This window comes from Brienomyrus brachyistius, chromosome 2 (genome assembly GCF_023856365.1).
Source record: "Brienomyrus brachyistius isolate T26 chromosome 2, BBRACH_0.4, whole genome shotgun sequence".
NCBI lineage: Eukaryota > Metazoa > Chordata > Actinopteri > Osteoglossiformes > Mormyridae > Brienomyrus > Brienomyrus brachyistius.
In genome coordinates this window covers 13,350,931-13,374,091 of record NC_064534.1, presented here as the reverse complement: position 1 = coordinate 13,374,091, position 23,161 = coordinate 13,350,931, and the positions used below count along the sequence as shown (strand labels likewise).

General features: G+C 49.7%; 1 protein-coding gene across 2 annotated transcripts; it reads right to left on the bottom strand.

The window, feature by feature from the left end:
* Positions 1–787: 787 nt before the first annotated feature.
* On the bottom strand, positions 788–23,161 carry prkg1l (protein kinase cGMP-dependent 1, like). 2 transcript variants are annotated; one of them, XM_048981665.1, is made up of 20 exons: positions 21,567–23,161; positions 20,852–21,044; positions 20,451–20,574; positions 19,378–19,544; positions 17,748–17,861; positions 13,890–13,995; positions 13,443–13,506; positions 13,113–13,190; positions 10,869–10,963; positions 7,538–7,603; positions 7,369–7,443; positions 7,099–7,195; positions 6,882–7,021; positions 6,717–6,806; positions 6,487–6,628; positions 4,078–4,241; positions 3,788–3,910; positions 2,089–2,151; positions 1,771–1,837; positions 788–1,332 (listed from the first exon to the last, which is right to left on the bottom strand). In XM_048981665.1, the coding sequence occupies exons 2-20, from the start codon at positions 21,039–21,041 to the stop codon at positions 1,234–1,236; spliced, it is 2,064 nt and encodes a 687-aa protein (XP_048837622.1). In that variant the 5' UTR covers positions 21,042–21,044; positions 21,567–23,161; the 3' UTR covers positions 788–1,233. The 2 variants fall into 2 exon arrangements, with proteins under 2 accessions (XP_048837622.1, XP_048837629.1); XM_048981672.1 differs by lacking the exons at positions 7,099–7,195; positions 10,869–10,963; positions 13,113–13,190; ... (5 more) ...; positions 20,852–21,044; positions 21,567–23,161 and having other exon boundaries at positions 7,538–7,563.

The window sequence follows — 23,161 nt, the reverse complement described above, 5'->3', positions numbered from 1 at the left end:
CCATGACTGATATTGGTTTCACTCATCCTGATAGATGCTGCTCTCCGTTTCTCTTTTACATCTCACCACTGTCGTTTGCTCCTGCTGCATCCACTTTTCCTCCGTTTCTCCAGTTATCTTACTTATTCGTGTTTCTTTCTCCCACCAAGAGCCTGTTTTCTCGTAAGTACCTTTACTCGGGCAGGTTCCCTGTGCTGCTGTTGCAGTGTTACACTTTTCTGTGCTTTTCCTCTCCATGGTCCATTTTTCTGTAGATTCTGGTTCAGCTCATGAAGGTCGACATGCTGACAGTTAGAGAATGACGCCGCACACACAACCTGTATTGCAGTATTGAACAAAAGTGCTTATAGTGTTACATGGGGCCTCATACTACTGCAGTACCCCCATACTCTTCAATAATACTCATAAAACTTACTCAGCAAAGCTGTGGTAAAATGAGTAAGGCTGGTTCAAGTCCCAGCAGTATAATCCGCAGAGTAAAATACTCAACATAATATATGTAATTACTCCAGTAAAATAACAGTTTAAGAAGGAGAAAAAAAGCTGAAAAAAGGAGTTATCCGAATCATTCTGAAAAGTTAACCTCTAAACTCCATGTCTCCCATACAGTTAAAGAAGTTACAGAATGCATAGACCAGAGAAAAGTGATAAACAGGATGTACTGACTCAGCCAAATGAAAGCTTAATTATTTATTAAATGCTCCTAACTAGTGTAAAGGTGACAGATAAAAAGTAATTCCATAAAAAAATTAAATTATATAAATATATGCAAATGACTTCTGTTTATTAAAGTACTGTAGTGTTATAAAATTATTATTCTGCAAATAAATATTTTAATACTATTATGAAAAGGCATTAAGTCAATGCAGTGGCTATCATATATTTCACTGTTCTAGGCCAAATTAGTGATAAAGACAGTCACAGTTATCATTTGTAATATCCAGGACACACAATATAACTCTGATCATTAAATATTATAGAGATTTACTTTTTAATATCACAAATGTTTACTATAACCTTCAACGTTTACATTACAAAATGCTGACTGATTCAGATACTAAAAAATTTCCAGTCCATTCCACTGTCTTGTAAACACTGCATTGTTTTCTTAAAGTCTACCTTCAGCCCAGAAATACTGGCTTAATGGAATCACCCCTTTCACATCATGCTGCTAGTGGCTCCCCCTGCTGGACGTCATTCCACCTTCAACAAGGCATGTTGGATCTGTTCTGTTTAAAACTCGGCATCCCAGCCTGACTCCTCATCTGGAGGTGGGTCCTCCGTGTCATTGGGGAAGCAGTCGAAATTGCTGGTGTCAAGGGGGCTGCTGACCTGGGGGGAGAAATGTTTAACCATCATACTGGCTTCTTCACATTTGGGCGATTTTTCAGGATTTAGCTATTTCCAAGGTTGTAAAACTTGAATTTTAGTGATTAGCACCTTTCCTCTCTTCCTTGTACTTAGATTTGAATTTTGATGTTTGAAGACAGGACCTGTGAAATACCCCATAAAAATTCTTCCTTCATTCATTTTTTGACTCTGTTGATGTCTATCTATGATCGCTACAGGATATACTGTTTGTCCCATCATGCACTTTTGTAATATTTATTATGAGGGCGGCATTGTAATAAAATCTTTCTATGAAAAACATATGAACATAATTTCCACTGCATAAATACTGTATTAAACAAAACTCAGAACACAAGGTTTGCATTGTGGACACGCCCCCCCCCCCCCACCGCCCCCAAAACCTCCTCCAGTCTCTCTTACATCAGGAATGATTGGGGGGGTCAATGTGCCTTTCCGAATTCCTTCCCAGTTGAATCCTTCAAACCACCTGGAAAAAACAATAGCACACTTTTTTCCAATTTTCTTTATATATGGCAAATTATAATACAATTACTTGCATTTTTCATTTATAAATTCTAACTGCATCCCATTTAATGCCCTTAGAGACACGGTAATGTTAAAGTAACCTCTTTAGGGGATAAAATGCATCCCTTTTTAATTCCTTTCCCAGTCCAGCTCCATAGTTGTTACCTCCCTCTCATTCTCATGACTTCCTTCAGTGCCTATTATGGGTCTTACTTGTGTTTCTGTATGTCCTTGACTCCATTTTTCTGATTGCCAAGTCTCTCTGAAGGGCTGTCTCTGTGGGTCAGAACATGGATTTGCCGTGAGGAGCTGAATTCTCCCAGGTGCTGGGGCGCTCACGCATCACACACACAGACACGCATCACACACACAGACACATGCATCACAAGCACAGACACATGCATCACACACACAGACACATGCATCACAAGCACAGACACACGCATCACAAGCACAGACACACACATCACACACACAGACACACGCATCACACACACAGACACATGCATTACAAGCACAGACACACGCATCACACGCACAGACACACGCATCACAAGCACAGACACATGCATCACACACACAGACACGCATCACACACACAGACACACGCATCACACACACAGACACACGCATCACAAGCACAGACACACGCATCACACACACAGACACATGCATCACAAGCACAGATACATGCATCACAAGCACAGACACACGCATCACAAGCACAGACACGTGCATCACAAGCACAGACACGTGCATCACAAGCACAGACACGTGCATCACACACAGACACATGCATCACAAGCACAGACACACGCATCACACACACAGACACACGCATCACACACACAGACACACGCATCACACACACAGACACACGCATCACAAGCACAGACACATGCATCACACACACAGACACACGCATCACAAGCACAGACACACATCACAAGCACAGACACACGCATCACAAGCACAGACACACGCATCACACACACAGACACACGCATCACACACACAGACACACGCATCACACACACAGACACAAGCACACACACACAGACACATGCATCACACACACAGACACACACATCACACACAGACACATGCATCACAAGCACAGACACACGCATCACACACACAGACACACGCATCACAAGCACAGACACATGCATCACACACACAGACACAAGCGCACATACACAGACACACACATCACACACACGCGCATCACACACAGACACAAGCACAAACACACAGACACACGCATCACACACACAGACACACGCATCACACACACAGACACAAGCACACATACACAGACACACACATGACACACACACAGACACAAGCACACACACACAGACACACACATGACACACACAGACACACGCATCACACACAGACACAAGCACAAACACACAGACACACGCATCACACACACTGACACACGCATCATACACACAGACACACGCATCACACACACAGACACATGCATCACACACACAGACACATGCATCACACACACAGACACACACATCACACACACACACAGACACACGCATCACACACACAGACACAAGCACACATACACAGACACACACATCACACACACACAGACACACGCATCACACACAGACACAAGCACAAACACACAGACACATGCATCACACACACAGACACACGCATCATACACACAGACACACGCATCACACACACACACACGCATCACACACACAGACACACGCATCACACACACAGACACAAGCACACACAAACACAGACACAAGCATCACACACACACAGACACAAGCATCACACACACAGACACACGCATCACACACACACACAGACACAAGCACACACACAGACACACGCACACACACACAGACGCAGGTGAATCTGAGCATCAGACCTGCACAGCCTCTTGATGAGGTTGGCCGCACTCTTTGTGATCTTCTTGGGGAACTCCACCATGTCGATCCCTCGCAATATGATGTTGTATGTCTTCATGGGGTCTGAGCCCGAGAATGGGGGGCTAGAGGGTTGAGGATGGTCAAAGAAGAGCCAGTCGTGATGGGGGGTGACAGCACATCACTGAGTGACAAAGGCAGCATGCAGAGAGTGTCCTCCCTGGTGACAGAGACCCCCCTCTGCATTCCGTATCCCGCCCACCAGAATCCCTCTAGAACCTTCTGGCCTCACCTCCCGCTCAGCAGCTCGAAGACGAGGATGCCCAGGGACCAGCAGTCTGCGGAGACGTCGTGGCCCTTGTTCAGGATGATCTCGGGGGCCACGTACTCTGGGGTTCCACAGAAAGTCCACGTTTTCTTCCCTAAGCCCACTTTCTTGGAGAAGCCAAAGTCTACCTGCAGAAGACGGGAGAACAACAGGGATGTAGCCATGTCACTTCCGCTGAGCAGGTGACGAGTCACGAAGCGGCTCTCTGCTTACTTTGGCAGTGGACCATTTTCGGTTGGCACATTGTGGAAGGCAAAACTTAACCTTATTCAGAAATACAGTCATTCTCCTGACCAGGGTGCCAGTTCATCACAGAGCACAGACACACGCACTCAACCACATACTATAGGCAGTTTAGAATAACTAATTTACAGCATATTTATGCAGGAGGAAACCAGAGTAAAGTCATACAAAGACAGGAAGAACAGGCAAAGGCCACAGACACGGAGAGCTGGGCTCCATGCTGCAGCCCTGCAGACACGAGGCTGTATTGCCACCTGCGGAGCCGCCCTGTCAAGTGCGCGAACTAGCAGATTTGTCGGTATCGGTCGCAAGTGCAGGAAATGCAGGAATTATTCTTATTCTGCTCCGTTCATTTATTATTCTCAATTTAAAAAAGGCAGAAAGCTGCAAAACACCACAGTCTGTCTAAATACAAACTAAAGATATTTATATAATCAATCTGAACATGCCCACAGAAATATTCCTCAAAAATCCAATCTAAAAACATGAGACTCATGTCATTTAATCAGAAGATGTTTGATATATGAAGATCAGCCTAGTCAGAGACACACTCGTTTGACCTTCCAGATGATTCCTGTGATTGGCTAGAACTAAGAATAGTTTGTGTCTTTAAAGCACCAATATATCATCTGTTACTTTCTGATAATAGTTCAGTGAAACTCCTTAGACTAAGTGAATTACCCTCCGTATACAATATAGATATATTCCGAGTAATAAATTGATCTTCATTACACAGTTAGAGATAGAGAAAGAGGTTTAAAGGAAACTGAATTCCCACAGAAAAGATCGAACAGCCAATGAAATGGACTGAACAGAGAATTAAGCTGTTGAAAGCAGAACCGATGTAGCCAGAGAGTGTCAGGTTTGGTAACTTCAGTCTGTAGTTTTATATAAAAAAAAACATCCCCCTGGAAAGACATAAAAGGCTCATCACAATGTGCGATGACAGCGCTAACGACAAGCCGGGTGAGGCCAGAGATGACACTGTATATGAGCCACAATAGAAGCCGCTGGAGCGCTGCTCAGGCAAGGCAGGGCGAAAGAGCCATTTCCACACCTCAAAAAAGGTCACAGATAATGCATTCATTATATACATTTTTAAATAGTCCCACCCGTATCGCATGGCCAGGGAGAGCCCACAGCTGATCCCGAGCAGGAAAGGGCACAAGGCATAAATACTGAATTTCGGCTTTCCGTGACATTTCATCAGTTGAAAAATATGACTGAGGAAGCTCTGCAGCGGCTCACTGCATTGCGACAGGGGCCAGATTCGAGGGAAGCTCCAGCTGACGGGAAAGGTGGCCGTGGGGCGTTTCCATTGGCTGATATCTGCCCTAGGCTGACCCCGGAGAGCTCGCTTCGGTCACGTTGGCGTGTTTACACTCTGTGCGCTTCTGTTCAATCGCTCCTCACAATCTTCTGTTAAAAGGATCAGACCTTTTAAAAAAAACTCTGGTTTATTTTTTCTAACCTTTTGTCTGATCACAAAGGCCAGCTTGATGAAACTCGTAACATTCATCAGAGCGGCTTCTGTAGCCCTAGATTTTCTCTGAAAAGAGCGATGCTATTAGATTTGGTGGATTCACTGGGACAGATTATTATGTACTCTGAGAGCATTAGTCCTGCAAATTGGGTTGGGTAAGTCATTACTATTATTATTAACAACAAAAACAATACAACAGAAAATATAATAATATATGAATATGCATTGTGCTTTTTTCATAGTTATATTCCTTCTCCTTTTGCCTCGCCTTTACTCCCTTAGTACAGGGGTGGGCAGTCTCATCCACAAAGGCCCAGTGCATATGCAGGTTTTCGGGATAGCTATTCAGCTGTTCAAACCCAGGTGTGAGAACTCTTCACTCAGTCAGTCCTCTAATTAGTAATGTAATTAGGGAGTTTCAGCGAAAACCCGCATACCCAATGGACCTTTCTGGATAAAATTGCCCACCCCGTTTGATGATCGATATCCATGGTGTCCCCGAGGCTGCAGTCTACGCCCCCTGCTGTTCAGTTCCTCGACATCTACTCTACCCTTTTCCCTGCAGACACCCTGCCAATTGACCCAAACCAGGACCCCCCATGTAGAGCCCTAGCGTGCTAGCACCCCAGACAGCTTAGAGTGGGTACCAGCTTGGCGTATCCGCGCTGGTCCAGGATGATGTTCTCTGGCTTTAGGTCGCGGTAGATGATTCCCCGGCAGTGCAGGAAGTACAGAGCCTCAGCCATGCAGGCGGTGTAGAAGCGCGTGGTGCCTTCATCGAAGGAGCCCCTGGAGGAACGGGGGTATGATTAGTGAAAGTGGCTTTGGACGCACACAGCGGCCCCAGTGCATGCTGGGAGAGAAGGCACTGCAATACCTGTCTCTGAGCAGGGTCCAGAGCTCTCCCCCTAGGCAGGCCTCTAAGAGCATGTAAAGGTACTTAGCGTCTCTGAAGGTGCGATGGAGCCTAGAATCAAGGAAGAAGGAGAGATCAGACTGCAGGCTGCCATGTCTAGAAACGACAGCTACGAAAGACACAAACCTGACGGTAAAGGGGCTGTGTGCCTCCATCATGATTTGCCTCTCAGACAGGATGTGTCCCTGCTGGCTAGTGTCCAGGATGTGGCGCTTCTTCAGGACCTTCATCGCAAAAGTGCGGTCGGTGTCGCTCTTCAGCTGCACCTAGTAGGGACGGGGCACCACAGCACTGCTGAGTCTGCCCAGCGTGTTCAACCACTGGAAGAAGACAGGACACTCACCAGCTCCACGCGACTGAACCCGCCTATGCCCAGGGTGCAGATGACCCGGAAATCACCGAGGGACAGGCTGGAGAAGAAGACGGCTTCCGCTTCCAGCCTGATCCCAGTAGGAAGCGGTAAGCAGAGGAGGATGTAGAGAAACAGTCGTAACAGAAAGTGAACATCATGCTGAGATGAAGCACAAGTTACGCAGCATGTGAGACAGATACAGTGCAGCACCTCGGACAGACAAAAGGGCACTTTAGACAGGTAAATATGGTACATGCTCACTTGACTTTGGCCTCATCGGTCTCGTAAACCTTCCTGCTGACATCCTCCAGGCCACCTATCAACTGTTTGAAGGTCCTGTAGGGCAAGGCGGGTTTTCGGTAACCAAGTCAGTGCCGTTCATCTTAGATTCATGGCCTGTGTGCCGCTGTGCTCCAGGAGAATGACTTACTCTCTGTCTATGACCAGACATGTCACATCTCCCACCGCGATGACATTTGCCATCCTCACGTCCTCCCTGGGAACAGGCCAGAGGGGAGAAGAGGTCACACGTCTCATTCAGCCTTTGGGACATTAAGTCCCGAGCGGCTCACACAGCCGTGATGCATCCGGACAGAAAAGGCCAGACTGGCCCTCATACAGGTACACACACACGGAGAGCCTGAACCTGTGAAACGTCCGGAAGCCACCCCCAGGGAAGACGTCCAGACTTTCACTCTGACTGTGTATTTGCATAAATGCTTTACTGGCTCAGCGGGGCACAGTGCCCATACGCACAGCCAGCAGGCGGGAACAGCCTAGAACATAACGCCCGTGACTCCCAGTGCCACTTTCACAGAAACCGACTCACGGCTGTGGGCGTGCTTGACGTCTTGGTCTTCACAAGCAAAACCCCATCCTTGAGTGCGTCCGCCTTTACTCACTGAGTTCCTGTCCTTGTCCGCACCTGCTCTTACCCTCTAACCTCCTGTCTAAGCCAGTGTGTTAGTCCGCTCTAACCTCTAAGCACCCGTCTTCATTCATGTCCGCTCTTACCCTCCAAGCCGCGTCTCCCTCTGCGTCCGCTCTTACCCTCTAAGCCCCGTCTCCCTCTGCGTCCGCTCTTACCCTCTAAGCCCCGTCTCCCTCTGCGTCCGCTCTTACCCTCCAAGCCCCGTCTCCCTCTGCGTCCTCTCTTACCCTCCAAGCCCCGTCTCCCTCTGCGTCCGCTCTTACCCTCCAAGCCCCGTCTCCCTCTGCGTCCGCTCTTACCCTCTAAGCCGCGTCTCCCTCTGCGTCCGCTCTTACCCTCTAAGCCCCGTCTCCCTCTGCGTCCGCTCTTACCCTCAAAGCCCCGTCTCCCTCTGCGTCCGCTCTTACCCTCTAAGCCCCGTCTCCCTCTGCGTCCGCTCTTACCCTCTAAGCCCCGTCTCCCTCTGCGTCCGCTCTTACCCTCCAAGCCCCGTCTCCCTCTGCGTCCGCTCTTACCCTCCAAGCCCCGTCTCCCTCTGCGTCCGCTCTTACCCTCCAAGCCCCGTCTCCCTCTGCGTCCGCTCTTACCCTCTAAGCCCCGTCTCCCTCTGCGTCCGCTCTTACCCTCTAAGCCCCGTCTCCCTCTGCGTCCGCTCTTACCCTCCAAGCCCCGTCTCCCTCTGCGTCCGCTCTTACCCTCTAAGCCCCGTCTCCCTCTGCGTCCGCTCTTTCCATCCAAGCCCCGTCTCCCTCTGCGTCCGCTCTTTCCCTCCAAGCCCCGTCTCCCTCTGCGTCCGCTCTTACCCTCTAAGCCCCGTCTCCCTCTGCGTCCGCTCTTTCCATCCAAGCCCCGTCTCCCTCTGCGTCCGCTCTTACCCTCTAAGCCCCGTCTCCCTCTGCGTCCGCTCTTACCCTCCAAGCCCCGTCTCCCTCTGCGTCCGCTCTTACCCTCCAAGCCCCGTCTCCCTCTGCGTCCGCTCTTACCCTCTAAGCCCCGTCTCCCTCTGCGTCCGCTCTTTCCATCCAAGCCCCGTCTCCCTCTGCGTCCGCTCTTACCCTCTAAGCCCCGTCTCCCTCTGCGTCCGCTCTTACCCTCTAAGCCCCGTCTCCCTCTGCGTCCGCTCTTACCCTCTAAGCCCCTGTCTCCCTCTGCGTCCGCTCTTACCCTCCAAGCCCCGTCTCCCTCTGCGTCCGCTCTTACCCTCTAAGCCCCGTCTCCCTCTGCGTCCGCTCTTTCCATCCAAGCCCCGTCTCCCTCTGCGTCCGCTCTTTCCCTCCAAGCCCCGTCTCCCTCTGCGTCCGCTCTTACCCTCTAAGCCCCGTCTCCCTCTGCGTCCGCTCTTTCCATCCAAGCCCCGTCTCCCTCTGCGTCCGCTCTTACCCTCTAAGCCCCGTCTCCCTCTGCGTCCGCTCTTACCCTCCAAGCCCCGTCTCCCTCTGCGTCCGCTCTTACCCTCCAAGCCCCGTCTCCCTCTGCGTCCGCTCTTACCCTCTAAGCCCCGTCTCCCTCTGCGTCCGCTCTTTCCATCCAAGCCCCGTCTCCCTCTGCGTCCGCTCTTTCCCTCCAAGCCCCGTCTCCCTCTGCGTCCGCTCTTACCCTCCAAGCCCCGTCTCCCTCTGCGTCCGCTCTTACCCTCTAAGCCCCTGTCTCCCTCTGCGTCCGCTCTTACCCTCCAAGCCCCGTCTCCCTCTGCGTCCGCTCTTACCCTCTAAGCCCCGTCTCCCTCTGCGTCCGCTCTTACCCTCCAAGCCCCGTCTCCCTCTGCGTCCGCTCTTACCCTCCAAGCCCCGTCTCCCTCTGCGTCCGCTCTTACCCTCTAAGCCCCTGTCTCCCTCTGCGTCCGCTCTTACCCTCCAAGCCCCTGTCTCCCTCTGCGTCCGCTCTTACCCTCCAAGCCCCGTCTCCCTCTGCGTCCGCTCTTACCCTCTAAGCCCCGTCTCCCTCTGCGTCCGCTCTTTCCATCCAAGCCCCGTCTCCCTCTGCGTCCGCTCTTTCCCTCCAAGCCCCGTCTCCCTCTGCGTCCGCTCTTACCCTCTAAGCCCCGTCTCCCTCTGCGTCCGCTCTTACCCTCCAAGCCCCGTCTCCCTCTGCGTCCGCTCTTACCCTCTAATCCCCCGTCTCCCTCTGCGTCCGCTCTTACCCTCCAAGCCCCGTCTCCCTCTGCGTCCGCTCTTACCCTCTAAGCCCCGTCTCCCTCTGCGTCCGCTCTTACCCTCCAAGCCCCGTCTCCCTCTGCGTCCGCTCTTACCCTCTAAGCCCCGTCTCCCTCTGCGTCCGCTCTTACCCTCCAAGCCCCGTCTCCCTCTGCGTCCGCTCTTACCCTCTAAGCCCCGTCTCCCTCTGCGTCCGCTCTTACCCTCTAAGCCCCTGTCTCCCTCTGCGTCCGCTCTTACCCTCTAAGCCCCTGTCTCCCTCTGCGTCCGCTCTTACCCTCCAAGCCCCGTCTCCCTCTGCGTCCGCTCTTACCCTCCAAGCCCCGTCTCCCTCTGCGTCCGCTCTTACCCTCTAAGCCCCGTCTCCCTCTGCGTCCGCTCTTACCCTCTAAGCCCCTGTCTCCCTCTGCGTCCGCTCTTACCCTCTAAGCCCCGTCTCCCTCTGCGTCCGCTCTTACCCTCCAAGCCCCGTCTCCCTCTGCGTCCGCTCTTACCCTCTAAGCCCCGTCTCCCTCTGCGTCCGCTCTTACCCTCTAAGCCCCGTCTCCCTCTGCGTCCGCTCTTACCCTCTAAGCCCCTGTCTCCCTCTGCGTCCGCTCTTACCCTCTAATCCCCCGTCTCCCTCTGCGTCCGCTCTTACTCTCTAAGCTCCCATCCTAAAGGACATCTGCTCTTACCCTTTAAGAGCCTGTTCTCCAAACCAATCCCCCCTGGACAGTGTAGACAACAGGACTGTTTCCTCATTGGCTGATTTCTCCTTCATGACCTTAACCTGGGTGAGAGAAAAGGCTCAAGGTCACAGAGGACATTCTCAGTAAATGGCTGTTCTTAAAGGCACTAATGTACCCAGCTGTGCTTCACAAGTTTTCCAGGATGCTCTTGTCCATTATGTCCAGATGCACCTTTGCCCCACTCCAAGTGACATCATGCTACAATCGTCCACTAAGTTTGAGGGCCGGGGGCTCCATAATGGCAGGTGGAGAATTAACCATGTTTTCTGTGATGGTGCAGGTTTGGCCATAATGTCAAAAGCATTCCCTACAGACCTATAATATACCTGCAAGTGCCGGGCTACAAACGAGTGAGATGTCACCCCCCCCCCTCCCCACCAACATTGATACAGTTCATCCTGGACTGTGAAACATGGCTTGATTGAAAAACAAACAAGCTTAATGGGAGTACATCACGTCACCATTAGAAAAGGGGTCTTGAAATAAATGCTAAAATTTCATTTCAATAAACCATGGATCTGTAAAACAACTTGTCTGTCTTTTAACATCCCATAATTTACAGGATTCAAATGGTTGGAAAGTGGAACAGTACCACAGATCACCTATCATTTTATGTACTTATCTACTGCCCCCCCTCCCCGCCAAACTGCAAACCCCATCTGTTTCCACGGCTACTCATTGCTCCTTCTGTCTGGCCAATATTTTCACTCTTATTACTGTTTACACAAACACAGTGACAGAGGAAATGCCTTATATCTGGGTTCTCTTTAGCGTTGCTTTACTCTTCTCCTGCAGTCCAAAGACATGCAGTTAGGTGACCTGGTGACTTTAAATATACCCTGATGAATGACTGTGTGACTGCGCCCAGGCTGCCCCCTTTCCTGTGCCCTGTGCTTCCTGGCATAGGCTGCAGAATCACTGCCACCCTGCACTGGATAATCAGGATAAATGGATGGATAGTTGGATGGGTGCAGATCATTGTGGGCCAAATCTAACTCTCAGCTGCATTACATTACCAGGAAGCAGATACCCTCACCCTAACCCTGATACATCCTTTAACCTAGCAGTCCTTATGTTGAATGATGATAGTAGCATGAGCACAGGCAGGTGAGCTAATTAATGTGCATGTGTGTTGACACTCTGCATCCTTTCTTTATTGATGTGCCAAACATGTTAACACAGCATCAATGCAACCTCTGAATATGAATATGAAAAACACACCTTACTTTCCTCAGTAGTCCTCTTTCCGCTGGAGTGAGGATCCCCGTCCATTTCAGGGTTGTAATATCAGTGCATCAGCCTGTCTATATTACAATGCCGGATGAAATTCTGCCTGTGACTGGGGGATGTGGTGGGCGAAACAGCCAATGGCATGATGGGATGACAGGATCGGAGAGGCTATACTACACTGGGGGCTACAGGGGGGGCCGGCCTGTAGCCAGAAATAAATGTCGGTGTGCGGCAACCCTGCCAATAGGTCCCTCTTGGTAGATTTTGCCAACGGGGGCGCGGGTGCAAACTTTTGGGGGTGGGGTTCAAACCAGTAGTTTTACTAAGTGGCTAAATGTTTGATGTGGAGGAGGGGGTCCTGTTCATATTATAAAACCCTACTAAAGGGGAGGGCTGACATTCAGCCTGGGACATTAATTGTGTCTTAAGATTCCCTACACACAGGCCTCTTGTAGGGACGCAGGGAAAATCCACCCAATCTGTCACCATCTTATCTGCTGTCTGCCTCTTGGGCCGGAAGAGGCTCTCATTCAACTTGATTATGGAGCATTTCCTGTCATTGGAAAGCTGTATGACGGAACATCAGGGCGTCCATCTAATATCCATTACTCATATTATTCAGCGTCACTGGTTTCTTCTGTTGACGGTGACTTTATTGCCCTTTTGTATTCAGCGGAGTTTCTCCCACGGTGATGTGGCAAAGGCTCCTCTGGGAGTGAATCAGCCGAGCACTGATTCACCTCACAGTAACAGCTTTACCTAGCGCTCGGGGGCAAATGCTAGGAGAGTGACTCTTTCGTTTATGATGGCAAATAATTCGGGAATTTCGGTTTCATTACGGCCAAGCATAACAAACCCAGAAAGAGCCCCCCAGGAAACGGATGACTTGACATTACGCTAATCAGACCATGTGACCCCCGACGCGGCTGCCAGCTCAATCGGCTGCAGGGGCTTCCTCACCTGGCCCTCGCTGATGATGAAGAAGGTGTCCCCGGTGGCTCCCTGCCGGATGAGGTAATCCCCATCGGCGTAGTGGGTCTGTCAGGTGGTGGGGAAGGGGCGGGTTAAAGGAGAGACCATGAGAGAAGGAAGGGGGGAGAAAATGGGGTAAGGAACCCGAGAGATTAGAGGAGAAGAGGGGAAAGAGGTGTGAGGAAATGCCAGCTCTGAATTTACTCCTGGAAGTATGGTGAGGAACACGGGCTACAAGGATGTCGCCGTTTACGCCGTGTTCTTCAAACGGCCCGCGGCGCCCTGCGTGTTTCTACGCACACCACAGTGACACCATACCTCCTCCAGGGCGTCGGCCGCCTTGCTGATCACATCCTCGGGCAGGGGCTGGAATGACGGCACGCTGGGGAAGAGGACGGCAAAACTCAGCGATTCCCAAATGTGAAAAACTCACACACGTGAAAGAGAATCCGTTTAGAATCTAGTGATTAATTGGCCTTGTTGACACACCACAGCACACAGTGCACAACAACGAAATGTGTCCTCTGCGTTTAACCCATGTGTGACATAGCAGGGGGCAGCTAATTCAGCACCCAGGGAGCAGTGCTTGGGGGCGGTGCCTTGCTCAGGGTACCTCAGTGGTGCTTTGTTGGTCAGGGATTCGAACCTGCAATCATTCAATTACAAGAGCACTTCCCTAACCATTAAGATACCACTGCCCACATGTGGGATTGGTGGGGGCACGGGCAGGGCACTGTGACAATGACATGGTGGGGGCACGGTCACCTGCGCAGGAACTCCATATACTGCGAGTGCCGGATCAGGCCCGTCTGCATCATGATGGTCTGGAAACACTGCCGGTTAATGGCCCACAACTTGATATCAGTCAAGGCTGGGGAAGGAGGGGGCGGGGCAGAGAAAGAGAGAGAGAGAGAGAGAGAGCGAGAGAGGAGAATGGACTGTGGTCTGATTTTAAATTAAAAATACCTGTGCTTCTGCTTTCTGACGCTACTGAAGTCTGAGCAGTTCGCATAAATACAGACATAAAAGACAGTAATGCCAGTGGGGGCCCCCGTCCGTGGATGCATGTGCGCAGGAACCGAGTCACTATGTTTTATCTCCCCCTTAGCAGACAGGAGGCCTGTCACTTCCCAGAGACTTCGGCATTGATCCTGTTCGGTAACGTGGGACAAACACCCTCCCTGAAAGCCAGGGCAGTCTCCCAGCAATATATTTCTCTCTCAGGAAATACACTTATTCTCTCCAGTACGGGACACATTAGCAGGGGTGAAATTCTAAGTGGTATTTCAGGGTGTCTACGTCCCATCCTATGCCTCTCTGTTGCTGTTTTACTTCATTAAATGCAGAATAAAGATTCAAAACCGTATTTCCTATATCCTGTAGATCCCCCCACACACCCCCCACCCTGTGCTGTGGGTAGAGGGAGAGGAGATCTTTGGCACAGATGCTGTGAATTAATGATGCACCTGATTAATCTACTCAATTTCTCATCTTGGAAGTGGGAGGCGAAAAAACCACAGCGCTGACCCAACACCTCCTGCCCCCCCCCTCCCCCATCCCCAGCATGGCTTTATTACGCTTTTTTTCAAAATGTAAATGGGTGGTAAAAACTGTGTTTTCTACAAAGACTCTGAACATGCCGACACACGCCTCACGCAATATTTACGGCGGTTTCCCCCCAGGTGCTCTGGTCAGTGTGAGTTCCCGGGCGAACTCAGTTCTGCTTCAGCAGGAATCTAAAACGCGGCTCGCAGATTCTGCACAGGCTGAGAGCTGCAGTCACATGCGGGAAGAAAACCGCTGGCAGCTGAGCAAACAAGCGCGGCGTCAAACAACAGCGAGAATGACAGTCCACGGGAAACAGTGAGGAGGGGGGCCTAGCGAGACACGCGTCTGAACACTGGGAAAGGCTTTAGGTTTAATCACTGAGGCTCTGGCTAGAGCTCGGCCCGCAGGTTCCCTGTGCCCTGCATGCGCCCTCTCTGCCGATAGATGCTCATGACACAATTTGAGGAAATGAGGTCAATTAGGAGAGGGTCAGTGATCTGAGGCTTCACAGGTTATGTAATGACGATGCAACGCCTTTTCACACCGGTGCATCTACTCCTGGAGGGAATATATGCTGCTGCATGACTTACAGTGCGTACGCGCTGCGGGCCAGATGTCTGTTTTTATTTTTTAGCTTTAGCATTAGCGTTAGCACCAGCATCAGCAACAAGCTAACTGGTCAACAGGCTAACCCAAAGGCCACGTCCCAACATCAGGGTGGCAGAACCGCCGACGGCACACTCCGCGTGGTGCATGGCATCCCGACCTCTTGGCCTCCCTCCCTTTTACCACGTAGCTTGTAATGTGAAGGAATTTATGAGAAGGAATTAAGAAAGTCTTATTAAGTTATTCTCTGAGAGCTTCAAAAATGAAAGAAAAAAAAAAAGGCTGCAGCAAAGGAGAATCCAGGTCACCGCAGAAGACAGGAGTACAGCCAAGAACAGACGGGGGAGGGGGCGAGTTGGGGGGGGGGGGGGGGGGGGGGGGGCGAGCATTTGGGAGAGGGAGACAGAAAACCAGATTAAGAATTCTCTTCAGGTCCCTGGGCAGTCCGGGCTGCCTTCGGGGACGGTTCGTACCACGAGGCTGGTTCTTTCGCACCCCCCTTGCCCTGGTTCTGATGGGCCCGTGAATTCTGGTGGCTGACCTATGGCTGTCAGACCCGGATCTCAGATGATCGGACGTAGGCGGTGCCGTCTGGTGGCCGGGCCTGCCTGCCGAGTGTCCCCTAAAGCTTGACCCATTTCTCTGGCAGAAAACCAGGTCAGTGGCGAGGAGATGGACTCGCTTGTGTCGCCGGGCGGAGGATAAGCGGCTGTTATCGCACCGTGAGAAACGTGCCCCGTGCCCAAGGACCCTCTGTGAAAGGGCAGCAGGGGGTGTTCTTCTAATACGCTGCATCGGGTCCGGCAGGCTGATTACTATCTGCATCGCATCCAGGGTGCAGCCATGCTTCTGTGCTGCCTGGGATAGGCTCCGCCCCCTGCCATTAACCCTGAGTGGGATGAGGAGTTACGATGGATGGATGGATTGATGATTAAAATTTGCTAATTACCCCAAGGCAAAAGTAGATTTAATGACATCTAATGAACTGCATGTAAAATATCCCTCCTGAAGGGGGAGAGGGGCCGCCCAAGGTGAGTTGCCCCCCCTATTTATCTTTTAGAATTCCCACCTCACAAGAAGGGCTCTTTGAAGTGCGGGAAGCGGCTGATAGTGACTTTGATTTAAAATTCATCAGTTCTAGGGGAAAGCGGAGCAGCGCACGATGTTTGCGAATGAGGGCGACTCCCGGTGCCAACCGCGCCTCTATCCGGCAGCTTCATTTCCCGCGTTACGCATCGCCCACGTGTCCCGACTCCAAAGACAGCCTCCACACAGCCGGTGAAGCTCCCTGCGCCAGTGACCCCTGTCCTCGCCACCAGGAGTGAGTCTACTCCTTCGTCTTTGAGAAGAGAATAGCATGAGTCTTATGTAAAAAGAATAACAAATAAATCGGCCTGAAAGAGCGCCAGAACCTTGGGCCTACGGCAACGACCATTGTGCGTTATCTGCCTCTGCCTCACTGGGAGAAAACATGAATAATTCACTTATTTTGGAATGCGTCAAATCTGACAGTCCGCAGTCAGACAATAGTGTAGTCAGCTGGTCTGAGAAGCACTAATCCTGCTTGTTAGAGGTAGCTATGTCATCTCACCATCTCACCTTGGTTAGATTTGAGTAGCAGAGTGATAACAGACTGTGGCCACACTGACAGAGAACCCCCCCCCCCCAAATGAGTCTAATTAGGCTGACACGTCTCTCACAAGGAGTTGGAGGGGTTATGAGGGCGTGATGTGGCTTTCCTCATGCGTCTGGGCCTCTGTTGTCCCTTTTGTCCAGGATATATGCTTGGACCCCTTCCATGCCTCACCGGGCTTCGGTTCCCTGTGACCTGGATTGCCCAGGAGCTGTGGTGACCATGATGGTGCTGTAACTATAGACGGTGGGGTCACCTCCACCTGACCTGGAAGGCACCTTGCATGACCGTGTGACGGGTAAAGGAACAAGGTCAAAGGAGCAGATAAAGAGGACCGAGAAAGCAGACAAGACTGAGGCAAAGAGTGATGCAGAGTCATGGTACAAGTGAGTTTGGGTTGGGGGGGGGGGCAGCGGCGTTTTTAGAAATCTTAACTTAGTCAAGTTAATCTAGGTGCCGTCATCTTATTCTGTTCTGTTGTTCTGAGCAACTTTGCAGGGCATTGATCGCATTTGTGTATCTGAACATACATGAAAAGATCAGGTTTTGCGATCAATCTTATAAGTGTCAAGTCATCTGGCAAAGCGATTCTCCTACGTGTGGAGTTTAAAGACACTGCTGATCGGCCTTCCATTCAGAGAAGCAACAGCTCGCTAAATGTCCTCCTGTCTGCTACAGGCAAGGGTTTCGCCTCTTATTCTGGGGTACTTCTGCTCCTGATCACATGACTGTATAGCATGCGAGACACTGAGACTGTATAGCATCTGGCCATGGGTCCAGGTGGAGGTGTGAACCGGGCACTCTGCAAGCAGGCAGCCCCGCTGAGCCGCCAGTACCTGTGACGGTGGCTGTACGGGTGCAGTTGTACAGGATGGCCAGCTCTCCGAACACCCTGCCCGGGTCCATGGTGCACAGCTTCTGGCCCTCCTTAGTCACCTCCACCTTCCCCTCTGTGTGAAAACAAACGGGAATAGGCGTTAGAGCAACGTACGTATCGCAGGCATGGTGTGTGACCGTGGAGGAGAGGGGGCCCCTGTTTCAATGCACCGTGTGTGTGTGCTTTGTAATTACTACATTGTGGGGACCAGACTTCCTCACAATGTAATAAAACATTGTGGGGAACATTTTTTTTGGTCACAGGGGAAAATTCATTTTTATATAAATCTGTGAATGCAATCAAAAAAAAATAAAAAAATCCTAAAAGTCTTGCATTTTGTTTGATTTATGGTTAAGGTTAGGACTGGGTAGGGGTTAAGGGTGTCATTGCTGGGATTAGGGTTATGCTTATAGAATTGAATACATAGTCCCCCACAGTTATAGGAATATATAAACAGCCTGTGAGTGTGTGTGATCAGTGTGTGTGTCTGTGTGTGTGTGTGGGGGGGGGGGGAGCGAGAGAGAGAGTGGGGGGGCTGGGATTCAGACATTTGCAGTCCAGCAACAATTCAGGCTGCATTTGAGTCCACATATAAAGGCTACACTGGTTTGGTACGAATGTGTGCGCGTAACTTTCCTGAAAAATGACACAATTGCAGCGTGTACGTGCACCATACACAGAACACGACAGTGCATACGTGTGCTGTGTCTGTGTGCCGTGTGCGTGTGCCGTGTGCTGTGTTCGTGACAGAGCAGTGCCGTGTCTGCAGGTGTCAGCATGACGCCGACATCAATCAACAGAAAGAAGCTGCGGACTAAAGCGGGGGGTGTCGGCAACAGATGACAACAGGCTGCCTCTCCAGCTGCCCCGGGCCTCCTTCAGGGTCAGCAGGGAGGCGCCGCAGCCTTGAGAACCGCTAAAGCAGGGAGGCGCCGCGGTTCGGCCCAGTTCTGACAGCCGGAATGGATCGGCGAGGGGAAACGGCAGCACCCAGCCCTAAGTACCAGGAACAGATGTTCGGCAGCGCCTGTCAGATCCGGAGGTGTTGAGAAGTTATTAGGTTGGTCTCCGGGAGGGACCGGGGGTTTGGCGGGGGGGGGGGGGGGGGGCTGGCATAATAACACATTCACGTGACATGTGGTGGCCGTATATTCAAGCTGCCTTCCCATTCTGTGCCATCCCTGTGCTGTGTAATGGCTCTCAAACACGACGCAACCGTTAATGGTCCGGCTGATGGACCTCGTTATCGCTAAACCCTCCCGTCCCATAAACGCACTGACCCTTAATTTTCTGACATCATGTGTTGGCAGCATCAGCGACAGGATGTAAGTAATGTCAGTCTGTAGATAAATGCATGGGGGGGGGAGGAGGGTCCAGGTGGCAGCTGCCAGGGCAGTTAGTAGAACATATTTAGGGTCTTGGACCATTACAGTTCTCTCTATTATAGTCCATTACAGTCACCAGCCATTGGCAAAATACTGGCCCAACCCGGAAGGCCAGCCTCTCATTACAATTAGGACAAAAAGTATTTACTCAGAATCATCCAATATCACACAATGATTTCAGTATGCATTCAGCGTCTCTCTCACCCTCCAGCACATAGACGAGAGAGCCGTCATCTCCTTCCTTGATGACGCAGCAGCCTTGGGTGACGGTGGTGGGGTGCATGCAGTCCACTATGGCCAGTATCTGGCCCACCTCGAGGTGTTTCATGAAGTCATTCTCGAGTAAAGCAGCCTGGATGAGCTCTTGTGAGCTGTGGAGGAAAACATGCTGATTGGATGATGATCCGTTCACATTCTGTGCTACAGCCGCACAATGGTCGCTATTCAGACGTCTTCAGTGGCAGAAGGTTACAATGACTTAATATCACCTTCGATTGGTCCAACTACGAGCTATTCAACCATTCAAGCGTTTACAGCTCCAGAAAAGGCAAGTCTCTCAAAAGAACGACAGAACCGGACCGACTTCTCCCCTATGACTCCGGCGACACTGACGAATTTTAACACCCCGAGGCTGCATGCTGTTAAGGAAAAAGCTTCTAATAATCACTGTTAATTATCAGTGACAAAGAACAGAATTTATGTTATTCCAGTCAAGACTACAGTTTTTAAAACACTCAGCATCGCCTCGCAGGTTTGACTCGACTTGAGTGCTCTGGCTGCAGCAGTCGTTTCCCAGCACAGCTTTTCCACCGGAGAGAACGGCAAACGGTGAAGGAGCCCCTGACCTTCAGCGGTATCTGGCTTTGACAGCCGTTAACGTTAAGCTTGAATATCAGCAAAACAGGCTGAGCAGAACGTCCAAACTACAAACGGTATGGAACAGGCTTTCACCTTACAGTTTACAGCTTGGGGAATATCGTACAACCCAGATTTTCTACCATCCGTCCACTTATCCTTCTTCAAACTGCTTTTCCAATAGTCCGAAATTCTATTTTAGTCGAAAATCATTACTGGCCATTATTTCCATCTAAATCATTGATTCTGGACACCGTCAACCACCCCCCCCCCCCCCCCCAGCAGTTGACTTTTTTTGTCCCTCTACTTGCACACCTGTATTTTTTGCCAGCTGATAATGCAGTCCTTCATTAGCTAACTTGAGCGTGCAGGGTTAAAAATGTGCACTGTCATAAACAGGTATGCAAACAGCTCTCCCTCACACTTTGCTCTTGCTGTAGCTGGTCAGGGTCACATGTGGCAGCTGGTTGGGGTCCAGGGCAGTGGGCTCAGCAGATATGGCCTGTCTCTTGGTGCGTTGGGGCTCATCAGTAACCACAGGTGGTCCTGAAATATAGCATGTAAATGCCCTTACATTTTTTTTTATTATGTTTTGATAAATCTGCAAAAGCAAGCTAAAAAGCAAAAAAAGTTTAAACATACATTCTATCATAAAATATTTCAAACTAAATTTCAACTGGATTTTTTTTTCGCTTCGAGCTCAATTTAAAATGTCACGCCATTGAAGTCGTGCAAAGAACAGACAATTGGATGAGAGCATCCAGAAAAAAAGAGGGTTTGGACCGCTTCCAGAGCTCCGGAGTGTGGGGGTGGCACAGGCTACCTGTGGAGGGAGCGGAGGGCCCGGAGGGGGTCAGGCTTGCCCGATAGCGGTCGAGCTCTCCCTGCAGTCGCCGAATTAGGTCGTCCTTGGCGTCCAGCTCCAGCTCCAGCTCGTCGATGAGAGTGTCGCGCTGCCGCAGCTCCTCGATTTTCAGCTGCAGGGCGAACTGGAGGTCCCGCAGGGTGCCCATTGCCTGGAGTCAGGGGGACGGCTGGCAAAAATGGCTGTTTGCGGGGCTCATACAATGTATGCATGCAATCTAAACATCTTCTCAGGACGTTCAAAGAAAAAAAGACGAAAGCGTTATAAATAAATATCTGAACTGAACATTTGTATTCATGAAAGGTACAGTCAGATCGTATGGTTGGTTTTATGCGCAAACTTTACATTTGCATAGACACAATAAGATGTACACCGAAAGACATAAAAACTGGCCCAAAACCACAATCCTAAATTAAAGTTCAACAAACGACATTGCTGGCAGCGGACTGTTTTTTTCAGTATATTGAGATAACGGTTTAATTCATCCAGCAAACATGTGAACTGATTACCAGTAGTACTGCATCCACTACAAGTTCTACATGCAATATTAATCTACACTGCTACAGAAATGACGAGAAAACGTATTTTCTCCGGCAAAAAGAACATCAAAACATCTAAAGTCACTTAAAAAAAATAAACAACAATACAAAATAGCAGAAGATAGGTATTTTACCTGTTTCTGAACGCCGATACCTTGGGAGATCCAAAAACGACACACCTGCCTCTTGGACAACCTATATATGTACTTGCAGAGGTTTACGAGAGCAGACTCCAAAAATCTGGGCGAATAATTTCAGTATTAATTTGCTACCGGGATTCTGAGCCAGCCGCCGGTAATGCAGGACGATCGTACTCTCCTTGTTAACTAGGGCTGAATCCAACAGGCAAGCGCACACACCGGGCTCTCTTCAGCAGCGGAGCGTCTCTGAGACGTAGCGGTAATTATGTCCAGAATGGCAGCTTGTCCCGATGACCCTCCATCGCATCCCCGCTAAAACTAATTCCGACGTCGCACTGCTCTCACGCCCACACTGATAGATCCCCCCGAAACCACCACACGCCCCTTTGCATTCATTTTAGTAGTCTCCGCATAAGAAACGAAATAGATGTCAGTTCACGCAGGTAATGTATGTGCTGTTCTTTCTGCGTTTGTATATTATTTGTATTTTTTCCTGTCGGTGTCCATCCTTCTAGTTTTTCCACGCACGCTTTCTCCAAATGTCTAAATAGACACGTAAGCTTTCCCAATGAGGCATTTTTCTCTTATCTTTTCTCAGATGTGCTGTTAATTCACAGTCCCGGCTAGAGAATGCACGAAGTTGACGTTTCTCTAAATGAAGACATTGCACAGAAAGACGCTAGACATACACTGACGTCCAGCTGCATATTAATCACATCATACGACACCGCAAATACTAATGCCAGTATTCCCATTCATCACTTCGTTATAAATTATCTATGAACACCTCGTTATTTAAATATGGATAACACGCACACTTGCGATCACACATCATAATATTACCATTTTTTAAATTAAAAATGAAAATCGCATTCTCAAATGGATAACGCTAGTAATTGTAATTTTGTGAAGAATGCATTACTATGATATATTTTATGATTAACGCACTATATTAAATGCTGCGCAATTTAATTACATGCTTTCTTTCTGCGTATGACATCTCGGGGTATTTGGCTCTACGCTATTACATATGTACCTGTGATAAAAACTATAAGAAACCTTGTACAACATTTTATGGTGGACATTGTTAAAATGTGTAGCCTACGTAGGATATATGACCTTTATGATCGGACATCCAAGTAGGCTATGTTAAATATCTTTAGCTAGATCAGCTATTTCATAAAACCTAGAGAGTTTAATGTGTCAGTTTCAAAATACGTAAGACGGCACGTGTCTCAAAAAAAAGGTGATATTAGAGCACTCTACAGAAATAAGCGCTGAACTTCACATTCACATGTCGGAAATTAATAGGCCTACATCAAGGGTCACAATCCGCACACAAATCACCCTGTCCTGTTTCATGCTGCTAAAATAGTCTCGGGAGGTGACCGCAGAAGTCAACTTATGGCAGTCTGTAGTTATCTACTATATTTGTCATTTTAGGAGGTCATTCCCCCCGATGCAATTTAGATAATTCAATATTATTCTTTAGACATTTTTTATCCTCAGTATGGTGCTCATTGGTTTTTCCAGATGCCAGGGCGTTTTTGCATTTAATTCTTGGAGTTTTTTTTTTTTTAATCCTTGCA

Bases quoted from the DNA above. Each gene is read 5' to 3' on its own strand.
- prkg1l (XM_048981665.1), bottom strand. From the start codon at position 21,041: ATGGGCACCCTGCGGGACCTCCAGTTCGCCCTGCAGCTGAAAATCGAG. The intron at 20,575-20,851 runs GTAGCCTGTGCC...GCTATATTTCAG, and splicing joins GCCCTCCGCTCCCTCCACAG to GACCACCTGTGGTTACTGAT. The intron at 1,333-1,770 runs GTAAGAGAGACT...TTCTCCCCCCAG, and splicing joins CCCCCCCAATCATTCCTGAT to GTCAGCAGCCCCCTTGACAC.